This window comes from Bubalus bubalis, chromosome 21 (assembly GCF_019923935.1).
Source record: "Bubalus bubalis isolate 160015118507 breed Murrah chromosome 21, NDDB_SH_1, whole genome shotgun sequence".
In the NCBI taxonomy this organism is placed as follows: Eukaryota; Metazoa; Chordata; class Mammalia; order Artiodactyla; family Bovidae; genus Bubalus; species Bubalus bubalis.
In genome coordinates this window covers 49,536,504-49,561,804 of record NC_059177.1, presented here as the reverse complement: position 1 = coordinate 49,561,804, position 25,301 = coordinate 49,536,504, and the positions used below count along the sequence as shown (strand labels likewise).

Genomic DNA, 25,301 nt, shown 5'->3' with positions numbered 1-25,301 from the left:
TATTCTTAATCTAATAAAGGATATCTAAAAGCCTGCAGCACACATCATACTCAGTTGTGAAATACTGAAAGCTTTCCCACTGAGAGCTAAAAATGAGACTATTATAAAATAAGACCTTGTGGTTTGGAGCAAAGATAATAATGAAACAGAATAGAGGGTCCATAAATAGACCATCATGTTTATCTTCCAGTGATATGAAAAAGGTGGTATTGCAGTGCAGTGGGGAAGTGATGTCCATTACAATAGGTGATGCTGGGCTGATTGGACTGAAGAATGATGGCCTAGTCAATAAATGGTATTGGATCAGTATTGAAACCGGTAAATCGTGAACTTGACTTCACAGCATATAGTACAAACTGAATTCCAGACAGATGGTCAATATAAATGTGCAATTTAGAGCAATTATGCACTTTGAAGGAACCATAGGAAAATATCCCTTCTAGCCTAGGGGTAGACAGAGATCCTTTATTGATAAGTTGTACTTCATTAAAATGAAGATCTGTTGTTCAAAAGATATCATTAAGGAGGGCTTCCCTGGTGGCTCAGTGGTAAAGAATACTTGCCAGGGCAGGGGACATGGGTTCGAGCCCTGGTCCGGGAATATCCCACATGCCGCAGAGCAACTAATAAGCCTGTCTGCCACAGCTATTGAGCCTGTGCTCTAGAGCCTGGGAACCACAGCTACTGAGCTCATGTGCCACTGTTGCTGAAGCCTCTGCTCCCTGGAGCCTGTGCTCTGCAACAAGAGAAGCCACCTCAGTGAGAAGCCCGAGCACCACAACTGGAGACTATTCTCCATTTGTTGCAACTAGAGAAAGCCTGTGCAGCAGTGAAGACCCAGCACAGCCAAAAACAAATAAATAAAATTTAAAGAAAAAAGATACCATTAAGGAGAGGTAAAAGGCAAGTCACAAAGTGAAAGAAATATTTGATAAAGGACTTATATTCATATGGTATTTGTCTTTCTCTTTCTGACTTCACTTAGTGTGATAATCTTTAGGTCCATCCATGTAGCAGCAAATGGCATTATTTCATTCTTTTTTATGGCTGAGTAACAGTCCATTGTATGTATGTACCACATCTTCTTTATCCATTCGTCTGTCAATGGGCATTTAGGTTGTTTCCTTACCTTGGTTTTGTAAATAGCGCTGCTGTAAACACAGGGGGTGCATGTAGCTTTACAAATTATGGTTTTCTGCAGATACATGCCCAAGAGCGGGATTGCTGGATCATATGGCAACTCTATTTTTAGTTTTTTGAGAAAGCTCCATACTGTTTTCCATAGTGGCTGTACCAGTTTATGTTCCTATTAACAGTGTAGGAGGATTCCCTTTTCTTCACACCTTTTCCAGCATATGTCAGACATCTTTTTGGATTTCACTGGTATGAAATTAGAAATTAACTACGAGAAGAAAACTGGAAAAAAAAAAAAGCCCACAAACATATGGAGACTAAACAATCAGTGGATCATTGAAAAGTCAAAGAGGGATGAAGATAAAACCATTGTAAGAGGGAAGTTCATAGTGATACAGGCCCACTTCATGATATAAGAAAAATCTCAAATAACCGAAATGCACATTGAAGAAACTAGAAGAAGAACAAGTAAAACCCAAAGTTAGGAGAAAAAAGGAAATAAAAGATTAGAGTGGAGATAACTGAAATAGAGACCTAAAAACATAAAAGATCAATGAAATTAAGAGTTGGTCCTTTGATAATATATGATATTATTGTTTAGTCTCTAATTCGTGTCTGACTTTTTTGTGAAGTCATTTACTGTAGCCTCTCAGGCTCCTCTGCTCATGGGGTTTCCCGGGCAAGAGTACTGAAGCAGGTTGCCATTTCCTTCTCTAGGGGATCTTCCTGACTTAGGGATCGAACCTGCATCTTCTGTATTGGCAGGCAGATTATTTACCACTGAGCCACCAGGGAAGTCTTGAAAATATATATGAAATTGATAAACTTTTAGCTAGATTCATCAAGAAAAAAGGAGAGAGGGCCCAAATAAATAAAATCAGGGATGAAAAGGGAGAAGTTAAAACTGACACCACAGAAATACGAGTATTATAAGTGATTACTATGAAGAATTATATGCTAATAAAATGGATTGCATAGAAGAAATGGATAAATTCCTGGAAATGTGCAAACTCGCAAGACTGAATCAGAAAGAAATAGAATATATGAACAGACTGATTACCAGTAATAAAATTAAATCAATAATAAAAAAAACTTCTAACAAACAGAAGTCCAGGATCAGATGGCTTCATAGGTGAATTCTACCAAACATTTCAGTCAGTTCAGTTCAGTTCAGTCGCTCAGTCTTTGCAACCCCATGAATTGCAGCATGCCAGGCCTCCCTGTCCATCACCAACTCCCGGAGTTCACTTAAACTCATGTCCATTGATCAGTGATGCCTTCCAGCCATTTCATCCTCTGTTGTCCCCTTCTCCTCCTGCCCCCCAATCCCTGCCAGCATCAGAGTCTTTTCCAATGAGTCAACTCTTCGCATGAGGTGGCCAAAGTATTGGAGTTTCAGCTTTATCATCAGTCCTTCCAATGAATATTCAGGACTGATTTCCTTTAGGATGGACTGGTTGGATCTCCTTGCAGTCCAAGGGACTCTCAAGAGTCTTCTCCAACACCACAGTTCAAAAGCATCAATTCTTCAGCACTCAGCTTTCTTCACAGTTCAACTCTCACATCCATACATGACCAAACATTTAAAGAATAGTTAATACTTTTCCTTTTCAAACTGTTCAGAAAGTTAGTGAGGAAGGAACACTTTCAAACTCATGGTACGAGGCCACCATCGTCCTGATAACAAAACCAGGTAACAACCTGATAACACACACACACAAATTTACAGGCTAATATCATTGATGAATGTAAATGTAAAATCTGCAACAGAATATTATCAAACCAAATATCAAACCAAAATAAATATGTTGAAAGGATCATACACCACGATCAAGTGGGATTTATCCTAGGGATGCAAGGATGGTACAATATCTACAAATTAGTTAATTAGATATATCACATTATCAAAAAAAAAAGATATATCGCATTATCAAATTTAAAAATAAAAATCACATCGTCTCAAGAGATGCAGAAAATGCATTAGACAAGTTCAGCACCTATTTATGACGAGAACTGTCCCTGATAGCTCAGTTGGTAAAGAATCTGCCTGCCCTGGGTCAGGAAGATCTGCTGGAGAAGGGATAGGCTACTCCAATATTCTTGGGCTTCCCTTGTGGTTCAGCTGGTAAAGAATCTGCCTGCAATGTGGGAGATGTGGGTTCGATCCCTGGATTGGGAAGATCCCCTGGAGAAGGGAAAGGCTACCTACTCCAGTATTATGGCCTGGAGAATACCATGGACCGTATAGTCCATGGGGTTACTAAGAGTCAGACACAACTGAGAGACTGTCACTTTCACTTTTCACTGTCAGCAAAGTAGGCATAGAGGGAACCTACCTCAACATGATAAAGGCCACACATATATTAAAACCCACAGCTAACATTATACTCAGTGGAGAAAATCTGAAGGCTTTTGCTCTAAGATCAGGAATAAGACAAGGGACTTCCTTAGTGGCACAGTGGATGAGAATCTGCCTGCCAATGTAGGGGACATGGGTTCAGTCCCTGGTATGTGAAGACTCCACACGTCACAGAGCAACTAAGCCCATGCACTGCAGCTACTGAGTATGTACTCTAGAGCACACGTGCTACAGCTGCTGAGCCTGCATGCTGCAACTACTGAAGCCCTTGTGCCTTTAACCTGTGCTTTGCAACAAGAGAAGCTACCTCAATGAGAAGCCCGTGCATCACAATGAAAAGTAGCTCCCACTTGCTGCAACTAAAGAAAGCCCGTGTACAGCAACGAAGACCCAGTGCAGCCAAAACTAAGTAAATTTTAAAATTATAAAAAACGGAATAAGACAAAGATACTCACCACTTTCATTCAACATAATGTTAGAAGTTCTTGTCACAACAGTTAGGCAAAAAAAAAAAAAAAAAAAACAAACAACCCCAAAGGCTACACACACACATAAAAGAAATCCAAATTAAAAAGGAAGTAATAAAACTATCACTGTTTGTAGGTGACATGATACTGTCAATTTATATAGAAAACCCCAAAGGCTTCACAAAAAACTGTTATTCAATAAGTGAATTGTTATTCAAAAATTGAATTCAGTAAATGAATTCAGGAAAGTTGCAGGGTACAAGCTTAATGTACAGAGGTCTGTTGCATTTATCTGTTTGCACAGTGAAGTATCAGAAAGGGAAATTAAGAAACAGTCCCATTTATAATTGGATCAAAAGAATAAATACCTAGGAATAAATTTCACCAAGGAAGTGAAAGACCTGTACTCTGAAAACTGTAAAACATTGATGAAAGAAGTGGTAAACTAGACAAACAAATGGAATGATGTACCATCTCCATGGATTGGACAAATCAGTATCATTAAAATGACCATACTGCCCAAGATAGTCTATGGATTCAGTGCAGTCCCTATCAAAATATCAAAGGCATTTTCACAGAACTAGAACAGATGACCCTAAAATTTGCATGGAATCCAAAAGATCCTTTATAATCAGAGCAATGTTGAGAAAGAACAAATTTGGAGGTATCATGCTTCCAGGCTGAAACTGTACTGAAGTGAAGTGAAGTGAAGTGGCTCAGTCGTGTCCGACTCTTTGCGACCCCATGGACAGTAGCCTACCAGGCCCCGCCATCCATGGGATTTTCCAGGCAAGAATACTGGAGTGGACTGCCATTTCCTTCTCCAGGGGATCTTCCTGACCCAGGGATTGAACCCGGGTCTCCTGCATTGCAGACAGATGCTTTACTGTCTGAGCCACCAGGGAAGCCCTTGAAACTGTACTATGAAGATATAATTATCCAAATAGTATGGTGCTGGCACAAAAACAGACACATGGATCAGTGGAACATGATAGAGAGCCCAGAAATAAACATATACTTATATGGTCAATTAATCTGTGACAAAAGAGGCAAGAATACATAGTGGGGAAAAAGACAATCTATTTAATAAATGGTGTGTGGAGAACTGGACTACTTTTTCACACATATACAAAAATAAATTCAAAATCAGTTATGAAACACTACAAAAATCAAAATACAGGGATTTTAAAATGTAATATGCTCACATGGACAAAGAAAGTTGGCAAGGCTTTGAAGAGTAGAAACTTTGACTTAACAGACCCAACATATCTGAATCTCAAGCATGTAGTAGGAATATCTTGGAACTACCCTTATTTACACAGCAGATTCTTAAAAGGCATAGGAACTTATAGCACCAGGCATCTTTGGAAATGAGGATGAAATTATATAAGTCTTCTCCCTTCAATTCATCTGATGACTGCTCCTTGTTCATCTGGTAGAGATTTTGAGGTTTATTAGAAAATGAAGGATAAATAGAGCATCTGTGTATTGGGACACTTCATGCACATTTTTGTAGGAGATAGGTTATGTATTGAAAACTGGAGGATTAAGTCAAGCATACCTACTGAATACTGAATATGGAGACTTCTAACCTTCACCTTCCACTTGGCCTTTGAAATCATGGCAGCCAGACATTTACCTTCCAAACAGAAGATTAGAAAACTTTTATCACTTATCTGAACTTGGCATGATGAGAGACCTAAATAAAGATGCTGACTCTGTCAGTTACTGACTTATTATTGCCTCTAAGTCCTTCTAGCCCTTCTTGCGATACTGAAGCTGGAAGCTCTGGAAACCACGTTTCTTCTTTGACAGCTACTCTGTGTTAGACTCTGCCAATAAAGGGGCATTGTAGGGAGACTACTAGGCTGGAGGTTGAAGAAAAGGGTTGATTCTTCCTGTTTTTATTTTATACCACTGGCAAACTGCTCTGAAGACAGTTGGTCCCTGCAGTATTCCTTATGTCAGGCAGTGGTCTTGGTTCTGGTGAATGGCCTCTAGCATTTGTCACTGTGGCAGTGGTTAGCATGTTTTGCAGCAGCCCACTGTTCCTCAGAGATCTGTATCTTAGCCTTTTGGGACCCTTTCTGTAAGTTGTTATTGTTTAGTCGCTAAGTCGTGTCCAGCTCTTTTGCAACCCCATGGGCTGTAGCCCCCCATGCTCCTCTGTCAATGGGATTTCCCAGGCAAGAATACTGGGATGGGTGGCCATTTCCTTCTCCAGGGGATCTTCCTGACTCAGGGACGGAACCTGCGTCTCCTGGATTGGCAGCTATATTCTTTACCGCTGAGCCATCTGGGAAGCTGTACTTGGTGACTACCCTAGAGTTTAAAACATGCATTCTTGACTTACTAGGGTCTACCTTAAAGTTTTACTTATACCACTTCCAACAATGCATGAACTTTACAATGATCCAATTGCACTGACTCCTCTTAATTACATTTGTACCACTGTTGTCATATATTTTCTGTCTGTCTTCGTTTGTCCACATTTTTACCATTTCCGGTGCTGTTTCTTTCTTCTTTTCATGATTCCGTCTGGGATCACTTTCTTTTTACTGTAAGTACTCCTTTTAGTAATGTTTTTTTTAGTGCAGGTTTGCTGCACATTCATTCAACTTCTGTTTATGTGAATCTGCTTTTAAATTTGTCATCATTTTAAAGGGTATATTTTCCCTAGGTGTAGCATTCTAGGTTGATGAATATTTTCTTTTAGCATTTTAAGGATTTGCTTCATTAATTTTTGATTTCCATCATTTCTGTTGAAAAGTCACTATATTATTATTATAGGTCTCCTAAAGGTAATGTTTACCTTGGAAATGAACAGAGATCATTCTGTCGTTCTTGAGATTACATCCAAGTACTGCATTTTGAACTCTTTTTGTTGACCATGATGGCTACTCCATTTCTTCTGAGGGATTCCTGCCTGCAGTAGTAGATATAATGGTCATCTGAGTTTTAAATTCACCCATTCCAGTCCATTTTAGTTCGCTGATTCCTAGAATGTCGATGTTCACTCTTGCCATCTCCTGTTTGACCACTTCCAATTTGTCTTGATTCATGGACCTGACATTCCAGGTTCCTATGCAATATTTCTCTTTACAGCATCAGACCTTGCTTCTATCACCAGTCACATCTACAACTATTGTTTTTGCTTTGGCTCCATCCCTTCATTCTTTCTGGAGTTATTTCTCCACTGATCACCAGTAGCATATTGGGCACCTACCGACCTGGGGAGTTCGTCTTTCAGTGTTCTATCATTTTGCCTTTTCATACTGTTCATGGGGTTCTCAAGGCAAGAAAACTGAAGTGGTTTGCCATTCTCTTCTCCAGTGGACCACATTCTGTCAGAACTAGTCCTTTTAGAACTAACATCCAAAAAAGATGTCCTTTTCATTACAGGGGACTGGAATGCAAAAGTAGGAAGTCAAGAAACACCTGCAGAGAGTGTTTTGCCTATGTTCTCCTCTAGGAGTTGAATCAGTTCTAATGAGGTGGATGAAACTGGAGCCTATTATACAGAGTGAAGTAAGCCAGAAAGAAAAACACCAATACAGTATACTAACGCATATATATGGAATTTAGAAAGATGGTAACAATAACCCTGTGTACGAGACAGCAAAAGAGACACTGATGTATAGAACAGTCTTATGGACTCTGTGGGAGAGGGAGAGGGTGGGAAGATTTGGGAGAATGGCATTGAAACTTGTAAAATATCATGTATGAAACGAGTTGCCAGTCCAGGTTCGATGCACGATACTGGATGCATGGGGCTGGTGCACTGGGACGACCCAGAGGGATGGAAAGGGGAGGGAGGAGGGAGGAGGGTTCAGGATGGGGAACACATGTATACCTGTGGCGGATTCATTTTGATATTTGGCAAAACTAATACAGTTATGTAAAGTTTAAAAATAAAATAAAATTAAAAAAAAAGAAAAGAAACACCTGCAGTAACAGGCAAATTTGGCCTTGGAATACAGAATGAAGCAGGGCAAAGACTAATACAGTTTTGCCAAGAAAATGCACTGGTCATAGTAAACACCCTCTTCCAACAACACAAGAGAAGACTCTACACATGGACATCACCAGATGGTCAACACTGAAATCAGATTGATTATATTCTTTGCAGCCAAAGATGGAGAAGCTCTATACAGTCAACAAAAACAAGACCAGGAGCTGACTGTGGCTCAGATCATGAACTCCTTATTGCCAAATTCAGACTTAAATTGAAGAAAGTAGGGAAAACCACTAGACCATTCAGGTATGACCTAAATCAAATCCCTTATGATTATACAGTGGAAGTGAGAAATAGATTTAAGGGACTAGATCTGATAGATAGACTGCCTGATGAACTATGGACTGAGGTTGGTGACACTGTACAGGAGACAGGGATCAAGACCATCCCCATGGAAAAGAAATGCAAAAAAGCAAAATGGCTGTCTGGGGAGGCCTTACAAATAGCTGTGAAAAGAAGAGAAGCGAAAAGCAAAGGAGAAAAGGAAAGATATACGCATCTGAATGTAGAGTTCCAAAGAATAGCAAGAAGAGATAAGAAAGCCTTCTTCAGCGATCAATGCAAAGAAATAGAGGAAAACAACAGAATGGGAAAGACTAGAGATCTCTTCAAGAAAATTAGAGATACCAAGGGAACATTTCATGCAAAGATGGGCTCGATAAAGGACAGAAATGGTATGGACCTAACAGAAGCAGAAGATACTAAGAAGAGGTGGCAAGAATACACAGAAGAACTGTACAAAAAAGATCTTCACGACCCAGATAATCACGATGGTGTGATCACTGACCTAGAGCCAGACATCCTGGAATGGGAAGTCAAGTGGGCCTTAGGAAGCATCACTACGAACAAAGCTAGTGGAGGTGATGGAATTCCAGGTGAGCTATTTCAAATCCTGAAAGATGATGCTGTGAAAGTACTGTACTCAATATGCCAGCAAATTTGGAAAACTCAGCAGTGGCCACAGGACTGGAAAAGGTCAGTTTTCATTCCAATCCCAAAGAAAGGCAGTGCCAAAGAATGCTCAAACTACCGCACAATTGCACTCATCTCACACACTAGTAAAGTAATGCTCAAAATTCTCCAAGCCAGGCTTCAGCAATACGTGAACCGTGAACATCCAGATGTTCAAGCTGGATTAGAAAAGGCAGAGGAACCAGAGATCAAATTGCCAACATCCGATGGATCATGGAAAAAGCAAGAGAGTTCCAGAAAAACATCTATTTCTGCTTTATTGACTATGCCAAACCCTTCGACTGTGTGGATCACAAGAAACTGTGGAAAATTCTGAAAGAGATGGGAATACCAGACCCCCTGACCTGCCTCTTGAGAAATCTGTAAGCAGGTCAGGAAGCAACAGTTAGAACTGGGCATGGAACAACAGACTGGTTCCAAATAGGAAAAGGAGTACGTCAAGGCTGTATATTGTCACCCTGCTTATTTAACTTATATGCAGAGTACATCATGAGAAACGTTGGGCTGGAAGAAGCACAAACTGGAATCAAGATTGCCGGGAGAAATATCAATAACCTCAGATATGCAGATGACACCACCCTTATGGCAGAAAGTGAAGAGGAACTAAAAAGCCTCTTGATGAAAGTGAAAGTGGAGAGTGAAAAAGTGGGCTTAAAGCTCAACATTCAGAAAATGAAGATCATGGCATCCGGTCCCACCACTTCATGGGAAATAGATGGGGAAACAGTGGAAACAGTGTCAGACTTTATTTTTCTGGGCTCCAAAATCACTACAGATGGTGACTGCAGCCATGAAATTAAAAGACGCTTACTCCTTGGAAGGAAAGTTATGACCAACCTAGATAGCATATTCAAAAGCAGAGACATTACTTTGCCAACAAAGGTCCATCTAGTCAAGGCTATGGTTTTTCCAGTAGTCATGTATGGATGTGAGAGCTGGACTATACGGAAAGCTGAACGCCGAAGAATTGATGCTTTTGAACTGTGGTGTTGGAGAAGACTCTTGAGAGTTCCTTGGACTGCAAGGAGATCCAACCAGTCCATTCTGAAGGAGCTCAGCCCTGGGATTTCTTTGGAAGGAATGATGCTAAAGCTGAAACTCCAGTACTTTGGCCACCTCATGCAAAGAGTTGACTCATTGGAAAAGACTCTGATGATGGGAGGGATTGGGGGCAGGAGGAGAAGGGGACAACAGAGGATGAGATGGCTGGATGGCATCACTGACTCGATGGACGTGAGTCTGGACGAATTCCGGGAGTTGGTGATGGACAGGGAGGCCTGGCGTGCTGTGATTCATGGGGTCGCAAAGAGTCGGACACGACTGAGTGACTGAACTGAACTGAACTTAAAAGTAATGTGACTCTGCCTAGCTCCTTAGCCTCTCAGTTGCTGCAGAAAGCTGGTATTCTTAGAAAATTTCCCTGAATCACCTCTGTAGGAATTGGGCAGTGCCACGAGTGAATATTTTATCGAGTAGCTCTCATTGTCAACCTTTTTTTCTTTAACTCAATGGGACTTTGATTTTTGCTGAAATGTCCTCATGGAGAAACTCAGCTGATGTGATTCTCTTTTCTTAAGGATTATAGTGTCTCATATCTTGTCTTGGATAGTGGCTCTTCATTGCTCTTACACAGTTGTTTCCTGTATTTTTTTCAGGTTTATATTTGTCTAATGCGAAATGTTTTGTCAGCACTAGAACCGGAAGTTAGTAAATGTATTTTATATGTATTTAAATTATAAAAGAGTTTTTAAAATGTCTTATTCAATGGCAGTATTATTGAAACCTGTTTATGGTTCTCTATAAGTTTATGGAGAACCATAAGCTTAAAGGAGCAATAACTCATTTGGGAGTAAAACTTCTCAATTTTTAATGTCCATTTATTTTAATGTCCATTTATTTATTGCCAATTATTATCTTTTATACTTACTGCATATAAAGATTTAAAATAGCATTAAATTATTTTGTATGCAAATAGTACACAAGGTTATTCTTTAACAGTTTGCAGTGAAATAATAGAAGATTTTGAATGTTGACCTTTTGAATAATTATGTCCCCCAATTTTGGGGCTGGATTATGTATAAATTTCTTTTTTTTATGTAAGTGGTTGGTGCTTTCTTCCATGCCTATTAGTTATATAATTGGAAAGAGGATAAAGAGTTGGATGGGCTGTGAATATTTTTATTGATATACCAAAGAAAAAGTTAGTATTTTTAGAAGATTGTAGATCTTTGTTTTGGTCCTTGACTTTACAGTTGGTTCCTTCTTTAAAGTGAATCTCTTTGTGGATCTGCCTTTCATAATGTGTGATAATTTTTTAAAATTGTTTTTAATCATGATATGGAATGAAATAGACATTGTGCCTGTTATCTACCTGTCTTTAATTCAGGGATGAGCAACTGTTAGCCCTAGGATGGGAGTGAGAATGAACACATTTGCCTTGTTTCCCTTTTATCAGACAGTGAAGAATATGTTATACCTTTGAATAAAAAGTTTGAAACTTCTTATTGAAGGGTACTTTTTGTTGGACTTCATTTGGTGTTTTTGATCTAGCTTGATTGGTTTGCACCCGGAATCTTTGTAAAGGCCTGCTGATTGTTGACTGTCACATGGCCTGAATTATATAGAGGCTTCATTCTTTTGGGTTAACACTGCTAACACTGTTCTGTAGCCTCTCTGTCAGCAGCAATTGTAGTGGTACTGTTGGCTCTTTTTGATAGTATAGCCTTACTTACATTGGGAAGGGCATTTCACAACCTAAATGATGATGCGTATTTAACAAAGTGGTATTCAGCTGTGTTTTGAGACTATAGATGTGAAAACACCTGGAACAGGGACAGGTGACCACTATTTTTTTGTCTATGTGTTTAAATAATTGTAGCTTTCAGATGAATTAATCTTCAATATATGTATTTACACACAAGACCCAGAATATTTTCTCTTAATTTGTGTTTCCTTTCTTACTGATTGCTTTTCTAACCTAATAGTGTTAATTTTTTTTAATTTTATTTTTTAACTTTACAATATTATATTGATTTTGCCATATATCAACATGAATCCACCACAGGTACACACATGTTCCCCATCCTGAACCCTCCTCCCTTCCCGTACCATCCCTCTGGGTCGTCCCAGTGCACCAGCCCCAAGCATCCAGTATCGTGCATCAAACCTGGACTGGTGACTTGTTTCATATATGATATTATACATGTTTCAATGCCATTCTCCCAAATCATCCCAGCCTCGCCCTCTCCTACAGAGTCCAAAAGACTGTTCTATACATCAATGTCTCTTTTGCTGTCTCGTATACAGGGTTATTGTTACCATCTTTCTAAATTCCATATATATGCGTTAGTATACTGTATTGGTGTGTTTCTTTCTGGCTTACTTCACTCTGTAAAAGGTTTCTTTTTTCTCTTTTAAAGTCAGGCTTGAACTGACTCTTTAATTTATACACCAAGTATGTTTATACACCAGTTGTGGAAGGTGTAATCATCCAGAATTAAGCTGACAAATGTAAACACTTACATCTGTCTCATTTCATTCACATGGTAAGTACTCACTGAGTATTTATTTAGTGGCAGTAAGCGCACATGCACACACTGGTGTCCTGCTTTTCTATTTCTGTGACAATATAGTGTTCTCAGTTCTGTTTTTTGTACAGTAATTGCCTTTAAACAGTATGTAATGTTTTCTCTCAGTTTTATTTATCTTTGAGAGTATAATAAATCCCTACTTGTCTTTCTAAAATCTAGTGTTTGCTTCCTGCTTTTCAGTCTGATGTGGTCATATATATATATATATATATATGTATTTTAATGTGGTTATATTTTATTTAAAAATCTATTTTCTGTACTTTTTCCATTTCCTTTGTGGAATAATTACTTAAATAGAATACACTTTGAGTAACTCCTGAATTAAAATCACTATGATTTCAGTATAAAATAGGACTTAACATTGCATCTCAATTAGAAATTTTTTCATTTATTACCTTAATTTTTAATCATATTTTGTAAAACAGCATTTTTAGAGTCTAAATTTGTGATATTTTAAAGGTAGACTTTTTGGATATACATATTTGAATTGTCTAACTTTACTGGTACAGAATTAAAAATTTTAGGTAAGATTACCATTTAAAATTTATTTATTTATTTGTTAATTTTTTTGGCTGCACTGCGTCTTTGTTCCTGCACACGGGCTTTCTCTAGTTGTTGTGAAGGGGGGCTACTCTCTAGTGGTGGGGTGTGGGCTTTTCACTGTGGTGGCTTCTTTTGTTGCAGAGCACAGGTTCTCAAGTGCTGGCTCAGTAGTTGTGCTTCATGGGCTTAGTTGCCTTGCAGCACATGGGATCTTTGTGGACTAGGGATCGAAACTATGTCCCCTGCGTTGGCAGTCGGATTCTTAACCATTGGACCTACTGGACCACGGGACCAGGGAAGCCCTTTATATCATTATCTGTCCTGTTTAAGATACTGTAAAGTGTCCTGTTGGTAAGGTTATCACTTTTAAAAAAATGAAGGTAGTGAGACTTTCAGGTATAAATTGAGTTATTCAAATTTATGAACTCAGCTGTTGTACTAAGCAGAAATAAGGGTATTTCTTCTTTTATTGTTTGTTATGATTTCAGGGGAGAAAAAGTTGATTCTTTTCCTCTTAACTTTTTTGTGAGTCTTAAAGGTTAATACATGAAATTAACTCAATTTTAGTACATGGAATAGTAAGCTCTCAGTTAATATTAGTTATTATCAACAATCTCCTCTTTCTTTTTTATTTATATTCCTCCTTTAAATACAACTCTTGGCCTCCTTTTCTATTCACTGGAATTGTTTCCTCTTAAACCTAAGTAGAGAAAGTATAGCAAAACTCTGAAAATAATAGATTGAATTTGATGAATTTGAAGAAAGTTGGCAAAAAAATTTCCTTTCTCTGAAAACTATTTCTATTGTGTAATTGAAACTTTCACTGTTATTACTGTGTATGAATGGTAAGAGAGAATAAATGAAGTGTTGCTGTCAACTTTAGTGGCTGGAAAGCCAAGAAATGAGAGTAGTGTAGTTCAGTGCATGGGAGATTCAGGGAGACAAGGAGATAGAAAGGGCTGTACTCTCCTTATCTGTCACCAAAAAACTGTATGATTTTAGCATTTTCTTATCCTGTAATAGTTTCATCTGGGAGTTTTCAAGGAGTTGAATATGTGTCCTCTGAAGTATTTTCTAATTTTTTTTTTGTCTTTTTCAGTTGAAAGGATGTTGTGTCTTTGATGAAAATTGGGAACGTTATATTTTATTGTAAGATTGCTTCTTTTCGAGTAAACTATGCTTAATAAAGTCATAAAGTGCCTAAAACTTACTAGAAAATTTTGCATTAAATAATTATCCTAAAAATACTCATGTCTTTCATAGAAAATGACAACAATATGATTTTAATATCTTTTGTATGCTTTGTTTTAGGTTGGTATAGGGGAGTTTCAACAAAGAAGCCAAATGTAAAGGTAATTAAAAGTTTATTGTTACCTTTTCTAATCTAGAAAGTGGCCTAGTATATTTGTTTGATATAAAAGCAATCCTTGCTTTCCATCTTTTAATCTTTTATAGTAGCCACACTCATTCTTTCCTTTACAGAACTGTATCAGACTCTTCTCTTTCTCAGCAGTATTACAATGACTTTTTAAAAAGGACAAAATGTGTGTGTAGTAATAGTTGCAAAGCTTATTTTGAAAAAGCCTATATAGGACATTTAGTATTTTTCCTTAAAATAGTTGACAGCAAGTAAATTTACTTTTTTATAGGCCTACTCCTGTCTGAAGCCCTGTGATTAGTAAGATCACTTTATTTCTAAAATGAAAAAAACTTTTAAATAATTTTCAATTAGATACGTCTCTGATCATAATGTTCTTGTTAAAATATGAATTTAAAGAAGACTGTTAAGTGCCACATGCTAATTTTATGAACTAGATTTATATGTTTATTCTCTTACCAAGTAACAGTAATTTGATCAGACCAAATATATTTTAGTTGGCAGTTATAATACATGTAGCAGCATTCTTTTCCAGTAATGTATTTGCGAAAACTTACTTTTCTCTATAATATTACTATTTTTTCTTATATATTTTCTGTGGCTTAATATTTAACATATTATGCTTTTTCTTAAATAGAAAATACCAAAATGATCACATATTAATTTTTATTAAAAATTTTCAGAGTTGTAATCATTCATTTCTCAGTAGAATCACTTACTGGTTTTTAAAGTAGTGATTATAAGAAGACAATACCTTCAAACTTTTAATTCCTCATAGCCAGGATGTCTCATTTTTGTCAGAGTTGACATTTTGGGCTAGATAAATCCTTGTTGTTTTATACATTATGAAAAGTTTAGCAAAATATATGACTTCCACTCATTAACGTCTCCTCTCAAGTTGTGTCTCTAGACATTGCTAAAGGCCCTGGGGCTGATGGGTTGGGTGGGAGGTGGTTGGGGTGGTGGTGGTAAAATTGCCCCTGGTTAAGAACTACTGAGATAAAGGAGTCATATATCAAGAAGATATAATAGTAATAAATATGTGTACACTGGAAATGGAGCCCCCAAATATATTAAGCAAATAGTAATAGATTTGAAGGGAGAAATAGATACCAAATAATAATAGGGCCCTTCAGTACCCCATTTTCTGCACTGAATAGGTCATCCAGACAGAAAATCAACAAGGAAATGTTGGACTTGTACTATAGTTTAAACCAAATATATCTAATAGACATAATATAGAATATTTCATACATCAGCAATAAAGTACATGTTTTTCTCAATTGTAAATGGAACATTCTTCAGACTAGGTCATATAACAAGGCTTTAGTAAATTTAAAAAGATTGAAATCACACCATGCATCTTTCCTGACCACAATGGTATGAAACTAGAAATCAACAACAGCAAGAAAACTGGAAAATTCACATGTATGTGGAAATTAAAGAACACATTCTGAACAACCAGTGGACCAAAGAAGAGATAAAAAAAATCTTGACACAAATGAAAACAGAAACACAATACCCCAAAACCTATGAGCTACTGCAAAAGCAGTTTAAAGAGGGAAGTTAATAGTGATGAATGCCTACAGTAAGAAAAAAAGAAAGATATTAAATAAACCATCTTACTTTACATCTGAAGAAAGTAGAAAAAAGAAGAAACTATGGCCAAATTTAGCAGAGTCAAGAAAATAACAAAAATTAGGGTGGAAATAAATGAAAAAGAGACTAAAAAACATGGGAAAAGGTCAGTGAAACTAAAAGCTGTTTCTTTTTAAAGATAAAATTAACTGAGGGAAAAAAATAGACAAGGAGAAATGAAAGAGCAGACATTAATAATGATACCACGGAAATACAAAGGATTATAAGAGACTGCTATGACAATTGTATGCTAACAGATCGAACAGTCGATAAGAAATGGGTAAACTCCTAGAAACTTAAAACCTATCCAGAATGAATCAGGAAAAACAGAAAATCTGAATAGTCCAATAATCAGTAAGGAAATTGAATCAGTAATTATTAAAAACCTCCCAACAAAGAAATGTTCAGGGCCAGATGACTTCACTGGTGAATACTACTAAACTTTATTCATTTTGATATTTGGCAAAACTGGTACAGTTATGTGAGGTTTAAAAAATAAAATAAAATTAAAAAAATAAATAAATTAATTAAAAAAAAAAAAAAAGAATTAACACCAGTCCTTCATAAAAGCTATTCCAAAAATTGAAGAGGAGGGAACACTTCCAGATTTGTTTCATGAGGCTAGCATTACTCCGATATCAAAGTCAGAAAGGACACTGTAGGAAAAGAAAACTACAGATCATTATCACTGATGAATATAGATGCTAAACTCTCAACAAAATACTAGCAGTATGAAACAATACAATTCATGATAGCATCAAAACAATCAAATATTTAGAAATAAATATAACCAAGGAGCTGAAAGATCTGTACACTGAAAACTGTAAAATGCATTACTACCGTCCAGCTGCTGATGGGCTTGTGTGGTATAGATTGAGTTTATTACTGACAGTGGTGTGGGCCAAAGAGTATTAAAAAAATGGACCATTTGTGTTTTATTTTGAAGGAAGTTTTTTTTTTTTTTTAATTTTATTTTATTTTTAAACTTTACATAACTCTATTAGATTTGCCAAATATCAAAATTAATCCGCCACAGGTATACATGTGTTCCCCATCCTGAACCCTCCTCCCTCCTCCCTCCCCATTCCATCCCTCTGGGTCGTCCCAGTGCACCAGCCCCAAGCATCCAGTATCGTGCATCGAACCTGGACTGGCAACTCATTTCATACATGATATTTTACATGTTTCAATGCCATTCTCCCCAATCTTCCCACCCTCTCCCTCTTTGCAAACCATTTGCAAAGAGTAAAACAAGAAACATTTGTAGATGCTCTCAAATTGATTTATTCTTTGTGAATACAAATGTTACCCAGAGCGTGAGAATTCTTTCTCTAACTCAGAGCTGGATAAGCTGTAAATTGTTGGTATATGATAATGTTGATTTTGTAGATACATGCCAAGCTCTGTGCATAAGTCTATACTATCTAAAGTGTGATTTGATGGAATATTTCTAAAACTTTAAAAAATAAAGTTTTTGTGGTTGCTTAACACTAGTTTTTCCCTTGTGAATAGACTCTGATTGAGAATGACAATGAAATTCCCGTTGAATATAGTTTGTGCAACTTTGTATTCTTAATTAATATGTAAAGTGGTTGCTACCTGAAGAGATCTACTGTTTTGTTGTTAGAGTATTTCCATGCTGAAATCTGACTGTTAATTCGGTCTAAATGAGATATTAAACACAAATTACTTTTTCTAATAGGACATCTTATCTCTTTTATAGGGGATCTTTCCTGCAAATTACATTCATTTGAAAAAAGCAATTGTCAGTAATAGGGGGTGAGTAGTTGGCTTTGCTAAACTTACTTATAATTTTTATTGGCTGCAGAGGAAGACTTTTTTGCTTTTGATTCATAGTATAAAATACGCTATTGTTATGTTTTCCTGCAAAAATATACTTTATCATATATAGTTCTGAGGATATAATTTTATCTTAAAATACTGACAACTTTAATTTCTTTTCCTATATACTGGAAAGGTAACCTGAGTTGTTATGAATTTCATAAAAACAATTATACATGCAGTATATTTTACAAAATGATGTGTTATTTTGAGAATAGTCTTTGATAGGATAGGTTCAGTTCAGTTCAGTTGCTCAGTCGTGTCCAACTCTTTGCGACCCCATGAATCGCAGCACGCCAGGCCTCCTTGTCCATCACCAACTCCCAGAGTCACTCAGACTCAAGTTAGTGATAAACCTGTCATTTTGTTTCTGTGTATGAAAAGTGAGGGAGACTTTTAAGATCTTTCCTTTTTTGCAAGTCGAAATTGAAAAAAACTATGGAAATGGCAATAACTCACTCCAGTATTCTCACCTGGAGAATCCGATGGACAGAGTAGCCTGGTGGGCTACAGTCCATAGGGTCACACAGAGTTGGACATGATTGAAGTGACTTAGCACGCATGCACACTTAAAGGCATACCTTAAGGATAAAATGATAGTGTATATAATGGATATATAGTTTGATCACAAAATTATAAAACAAAAGCAATTGGTGAATAAAAGAGAATCAAGATGCAATTATATAAAAATGTTAATATCAGTTGCTTTTGCATGTTCAGATTGTGGGTGATTTTTAAAAATCGTTTATTTTTAATGTCTTATTTTAAAAAGTAATATGTATTATTATAGGATTGTGATTTTATTTTTAAAAATCAAACATCATTTTAAAGATCCTGTTTAACTATGATTGCTTTGGGGACTAGAAATTATGTTTTTGACCAGAGGTTGAGCTAGCATTGGAGTATCCTTCTGGTAAATTAGGATTTAGTCAGAAAAAGAGAAACTTGTGAGTCATTTTATAAAATAGAGTTTAATATAGGGAATTTTAGACACATATTTGGAAAAGACCCTGATGCTGAGAAAGACTGAAGGCAGAAGGAGAAGAGGGCAAGAGGATAAGATGGTTGGATAGCATCACCAATCCAGTGGCCATGAACTTGGGGAAACTCCGGGAGATGATGAGGGACAGGCAGGCCTGGAGTTCTGCAGTCCATGGCATCACAGAGAGTTGGACAGGAATTGCTGACTGAACAACAAGTTTGAATAGTGAAAGAAAAAAAGGAAGAAATATAGGAATAACACAAAATAATCACTGCAGTAAAGCATTCTGTACTTTGATGCCTGGGAATACAAAAGACAAAGGTTGGGGATACCAGAACCCAGGAACTGTAAGTATTTTAGGATATGTATTATATCTTAGGAAAAAGTACATTCTCTAACATAATCACAGAATAATTATGGCGGTCAGGAAATGTAACATAGATACAATAGTTCAGTTCAGTCACTCAGTCATGTCCAACTCTTTTGAGATCCCATGGACTGCAGCAGCACGCCAGGCCTCCCTGTCCATCACCAACCCTGGAGCTTGCTCAGACTCATGTCTGTTGAGTTGGTGATGCCATCCAACCATCTCATCCTCTGTTGTCCCCTTCTCCTCCTGCCTTCAATCTTTCCCAGCATTGGGGTCTTTTCAAATGAGTCAGTTCTTTGCTTCAAGTGGCCAAAGTATTGGAGCTTCAGCTTCAGCATCAGTCCTTCCAGTGAATATTCAGGACTGATTTCCTTTAGAATGGACTGGTTGATCTCCTAGCAGTCCAAGGGACTCTCAAAAGTCTTCTTTAACATCACAGTTCAAAAGCATCAATTCTTCAGTGCTCAGCTTTCTTTATAGTCCTGCTCTCACATTCATACATGACTGCTGGAAAAACCATAGCTTTGACTAGATGGACCTTTGTTGGCCAAGTAATGTCTCTGCTTTTTAATATGCTCTCTAGGTTGGTTACAGCTTTTCTTCTAAGGAGCAAGTGTCTTTTAATGTCATGGCTGTAGTCACCATCCGTGGTGATTTTGGAGCCCCCCGAAATAAAGTCTGTCACTGTTTTCATTGTTTCTCCATCTATTTGCCATGAAGTGATGAGACCAGATGCCATGATCTTCTTTTTTTGAATGCTGAGTTTTAAGCCAGCTTTTTCACTCTCCTCTTTCACTTTCATCAAGAGGCTCTTTAGTTCTTCTTCACTTTTTGCCATAAGGGTGGTATCATCTGTGTATCTGAGGTTACTGATATTTCTCCTGGCAATCTTGATTCCAACTTGTGCTTCTTCCAGCCCAGCGTTTCTCATGATGTACTCTGCATATAAATTAAATAAGCAGGGTGACAATATACAGCCTTGATGTACTCCTTTCTCGATTTGGAACCAGTCTGTTGTTCCATGTCCAGTTCTAACTGTTGCTTCCTGACCTGCATACAAATTTCTCAGGAGGAGGTCAGGTGGTCTGGTATTCCCATCTCTTGAAGAATTTTCCATAGTTTGTTGTGATCCACACAGTCAAAGGCTTTGGCATAGTCAGTAAAGCAGAAGTAGGTGTTTTTCTGGAACTCTTGATTTTTCGATGATCCAGCAGATGTTGGCAATTTGATCTCTGGTTCCTCTGCCTTTTCTAAATCTAGCTTGAACATCTGAAAGTTCACAGTTCACGTACTGTTGAAACCTGGCTTGGAGAATTTTGAGCATTATTTTGCTACCATACTATAAAATATGTAGTCAAATTTCAAATGTCCCTAATTGTCCCATGAATATTCTTTATATCTGTTTTCATTTGGTTGGTTTTTTGGGGTTTATGGAGTGTGGTTCAGGATTCAGTCAAGAATTAAAAATTATATTTCAACTTTGTCAGCAGTTCTCCAGGCTTGGTTTTCTTTTTCCTTTTTATGCCATTGACTTTGTTGAAGTGCTCAGGCCAGTTGTTTTGCAAAATGTCCCTCAGTTTGTGTTTGTCTGTTTCCTTATGGTTAGATTCGACTTAAGCATCTTAGATAGCAGTACTGCATAAGTAGTGTTATGGATTAAAATGGTCAGATTTCTCCTGGATATCTTCCCAGTGCTTGGTTAGATCAGCAAGACGGAGACTTAGGGGTCTACCTTAGCAAATATCAACCAGGAATTGAGGGTCTTTCAGTCAGAGAACATGCACTGTGTTTCTGTCATGTGCCTTCTTCATTGCCTCCTGCCATACTTGTGAGGGGTATAACTGTACTTTCTGTGCTTTATAGGGTATATCATCTGCTTCTTGAGAAATTTGTGCCATTTTTACTGAAGTACTTGTTTCATTTGGTTGACAAGGAAGTGAAATTGTTTGAATAATCTTATCTGTGAAAATGTTCTTGTGGGAACTTTAAACATTTTAATATTTTCTGTTATCTTCCTAAGTGTTTCTTGATACCTGGATTTTCTCATTTGTAAAATGATTCCAGTATTGTTGCTGCTTTTTATAAAGTTTCACTGAAAAACTTACAAATTTGTAGTAAATTAGAGGGTTTTAGGGCTGATAAAGAAAAAAGACATGACCATGAGATGGTAGCAGCACATAATGGGCTTTATTTAGGCAGAGCACTGACAAGTTGCAAAGGAAATTCCATCACAGCAGGAGACCTTTCAGAGACAGCGGTGCCAGGCCACAACCAGGAGGGGAAAAGAATACTTGAACTCTTCCTGGAGAGGAGTACCAGAGAGGGAGCTAGTGTCTAGATCATATTACTCATTTGTAAGATGGTAAGTCTCTGGTTCAGAGAGCATCTCAGGATAACAGCAGCTTGAAATCTTTTATAGCCCTAAGGCTTATCTTATCTATGGCTAGCAAACAGTGAGTGCAGTTTTGTTAAGTATGTGATGATCAGTGGAGTCCACTGTAAGGAACCTGCCTAACGGTGTTGGCTAATCCACTTGGTGTGTGGTACCATATTGAAGTCTCAGGGTTAACCACTGCTACTGGCCAGTTCTGATTCCACAGTTATGGTACTGTTACTGAACTAAACCTTGGTCTGCCCATGTGCAGTAAAGCCAATCTACTAACACCAGATTGTGGTGAAGGAAATGTAGCGTTTTTCACAGGGCGCCAAGCAAGAGGTCCTGGTAGCAAGTGCCTAAAAGGGCTGAACTACTGGAAGGCTTTCAGAGAATGGTTTTTAGACAGGGTGAGGGAAGGGGGTTGTGGGGTGTGATCGGTTCATGGATAGTCCCCCGAATGGTTGTTGGTGAGATAATTAGGAGTCAACATCATCAACCTTCTGGTTTCAACCTGTCTGGGGTCTGCCTGCTTATAGCAGCATGAGGTTAATTTCTTCCATCTGGTAGGGGTTTCAGTCTCTGCAACAAAGGATATGGCTCATATTATTATCTACAGTGCTTGAGGAGGAACTAAAGGTCCTTGAGTTTGTTTTAATGGCTAAACTATTACTAACTTGTCTTGCTTGACTGTTTTCTTTTATTTCTGTATTTTCTCACTTGTCTGATTAAATTTACTCTTTGGAATTCAGCAGGACTTAGGAGACTAAAGGACTCTTGTCTACAGACAAGAGTCAGGCAGAGGACATTGTGGAGTTTGGGGCAGCATTCTGTTCTGGAAAGGCCCTATAGGGTCCTGCTTGGTTCAGTACCCAATCAGTCTTGAGTAAAACTCCATGGAGCTGATCTCAAGAGCAGCTCCTGGACCTTACACCACATTCATCTTGGAATGGCTAGGAAAGGAAGTAGATCTAATTCATGGTACATTGGGGATAGTTGGTATAAGACATTTTTGTAAATGGGCTTGCTCTGCAAGATTTCTCATTTGAGTGAGCCAGTCTGAAAGTCTTCAAGCAAGGTAAGAACACTCTCATCACAGTAGAGAAGAAAGGCCTTTTTCTGCTGCAAAAGGAGGTTTAGTAGGAGCAAAATTTAGGGTCTTTTGTGTTATCCAGTGTCTCTACTATCTCTACCATTTTTGTCCAAGTCAGTAATTTTGTCTTAATATAGATAAAATAGATAAAAGGCCATAAATCCAACTGACCTTGTAATTCAGAAATGATCAGGATCAAAACTAGAGTTTGTTTTTTGGCTATTTGAGCACTGAAGATGAAAGAGAGAAAACTGCTTTGAACTCTTACACAGAGCATCAGTAAACATTCAGCTTTTGGTAGCCCTGATTGCCTGACTAGAGATGATCCTTCCAATTCTATATTATGTTGTTGTTCAGTTGCTAAGTTGTGTCTGACTCTTTGTGACGCCATGGACTGCAGCAGGCGAGGCTTCCCTGTCCTCCACTGTATCTCGGAGTTTGCCCAGACTCACATCCATTGTGTCAATGATGCCATCCAACCATCTCGTTCTCTGTTGCCTCATTCTCTTCCTACCCTTAATCTTTCCCAGCATCAGGGTCTTTTCCAGTGAGTCGGCACTTTGTATCAGGCAGCCAAAGTATTGGAGCTTCAGCTTCAGCATCAGTCCTTCCAATGAATATTCAGGGTAAGTTTCCTTTAGGATTGACTTATTTGATCTCCTTGCAGTCCAAGGGACTCTCAAGAGTCTTCTCCAGACCACAGTTCAAAAGAATCAATTCTTCAGCACTCAGCCTTTTTTATGGTCCAACTCTCACATCTGTACATTACTCCTGGAAAAACCATAGCTTTGACTGTATGGACCTTTATCAGCAAAGTGATGTCTCTGCTAAAAAGCATATTAAAAAATACACTGTATAGGTTTGTCATAGGTTTCCTTCCAAGGAGCAAGGCATCTTTTAATTTCATGACTGCAGTCTCCATGATTTTGGAGCCCAAGAAAATAAAATCTGTCAGTATTTCCATAGATATTATGGAGTATATCAGATTGTCTCATCTATCCATTCATTCCTTTTATGTGCTAGCATACGAAACTCTTAGTTTGGAATACAGTTTAAAGGAGAAACAGTAAGTCAGCAGTACCCAGAAGGTCTCTTGCTTTTTGATCACGCAGGCCAAGTTATCTTTTGGTACTTTTTTTTTTTTTTCAATTTTCTCTTGACCTCATTGGAGCTTCCCTTGTAGCTCAGATGGTAAAGAATTTGCCTGCTGTGCAGGAGACCCATGTTTGATCCCTGGGTCAGGAAGATCCCCTGGAGAAGGGAATGGCAACCCATTCCAGTATTCTTGCCTGGAGAACTCCATGGAGAAAGGAGCCTGGTGAACTGCAGTCCATGGGGTAACAAAGAGTCAGACGTGACCTCATTGTTGGTCTATTTATCAAACTTCTCTCATCCTAGCTTCAGACTTTCCCCCTAGGACAGAGCTAGAAGACAGTGTTAGACTTTGCTTATAATCATATAGATTTCTGTTTTATGTGTTCTGGGAACCTTGTTATTAAATTACCATTACCACACATGGTTGGGGATCTGTGGCCTTGAGGTAGATAGATGAGAGAGAAAGAATAGGAAGGGGATCTGTAATGGCATCCAGCTCAAATGGTAAAAAATCTGCTTGCAGTGTGGAAGACCCAGGTTCAGTCCCTGGGTCAGGAAGATCCCCTGAGGAAAGGCATGGCAACCCACTTCAGTATCCTTACCAGGAGAATCCTATGGACAGAAGAGCCTGGTGGGCTACAGTCCATGGGGTTGCAAAGAGTCAGACACGACTGAGCGACTAACATTTTCACTTTCAAAGAAATATTGAGAGTTATTGAGAGTCACTTGTCCAGGAATAGTACAAAGGATGTGATCATCTCAAGGACCACGGAATAGAATTGTGCTTTATACAGCATTAGACAGCTTAGAAAACGGCAAGCTATGTCCTAACTTGTCGCAGCTTGACATGGAAGGAAAAGTGGGGACTTTCTGTGATTACGCTTTCCTGCCTGTGTTACTGCAATGCCTTCTAACTGCTCTCCCCACTTGTATTCATGGCCTCCTACAGTTTATTCTCAATACAGCTGCCAAAGCAGTTTTTAAAAATATAAGTTAGATCATGCTACTCCTGTGCTTAAAACCTTTCAATGACTCCCATCTCACTCAAAGCAAAAACCAGAGTTCTTACAAAGCCTTACAAAGTTTTATGATGTGGCTTCTTGTCATCCCTGTGCCCTCATCTGCTGTCCCTTTTTCTCAGTTGACTTCAGTTATTTTGGCTTCTTTCCTTTTATTCAAATGTGTCAGATATGTTCCTGCCTTAAGGTTTTTGCTCATGATGTTTCCTGTGCTTGAACACTGTGCCTGGGTAACCTTGTTACTTTCTTCAGGTCTTTTCTCAAATCTTCTGTATTTAATTAATTCTGCCTCTTGCCCTTGCCTTACCAACTCAAAACTAGATGCTCCTGTAGAAATGTCTGCCTCTAGAAACTGAATGTACATGCCAAAAAGTTGATTTCTTTGTAGTCGCTGCTGCTTTGGATAATTGGTTTTCTTTTCTAAGTCTGG

The 25,301-nt window shown here is 38.0% G+C and overlaps 1 protein-coding gene across 10 annotated transcripts in view; it reads left to right on the top strand.

Moving 5' to 3' along the window:
- Positions 1-25,301, top strand: part of DOCK3 (dedicator of cytokinesis 3) — a 289,619-nt gene that overhangs the window by 24,537 nt on the left and 239,781 nt on the right. For 9 of the 10 annotated variants that reach the window (XM_025271944.3, XM_025271942.3, XM_025271937.3 and 6 more), the window contains exons 3-4: positions 14,392-14,432; positions 17,820-17,875. In XM_025271944.3, the coding sequence (XP_025127729.2) occupies positions 14,392-14,432; positions 17,820-17,875 (97 nt within the window). Of the gene's footprint in view, positions 1-14,391; positions 14,433-17,819; positions 17,876-25,301 lie in introns of those variants that run through there. The other variant, XM_044933907.2, reaches the window with a different exon arrangement.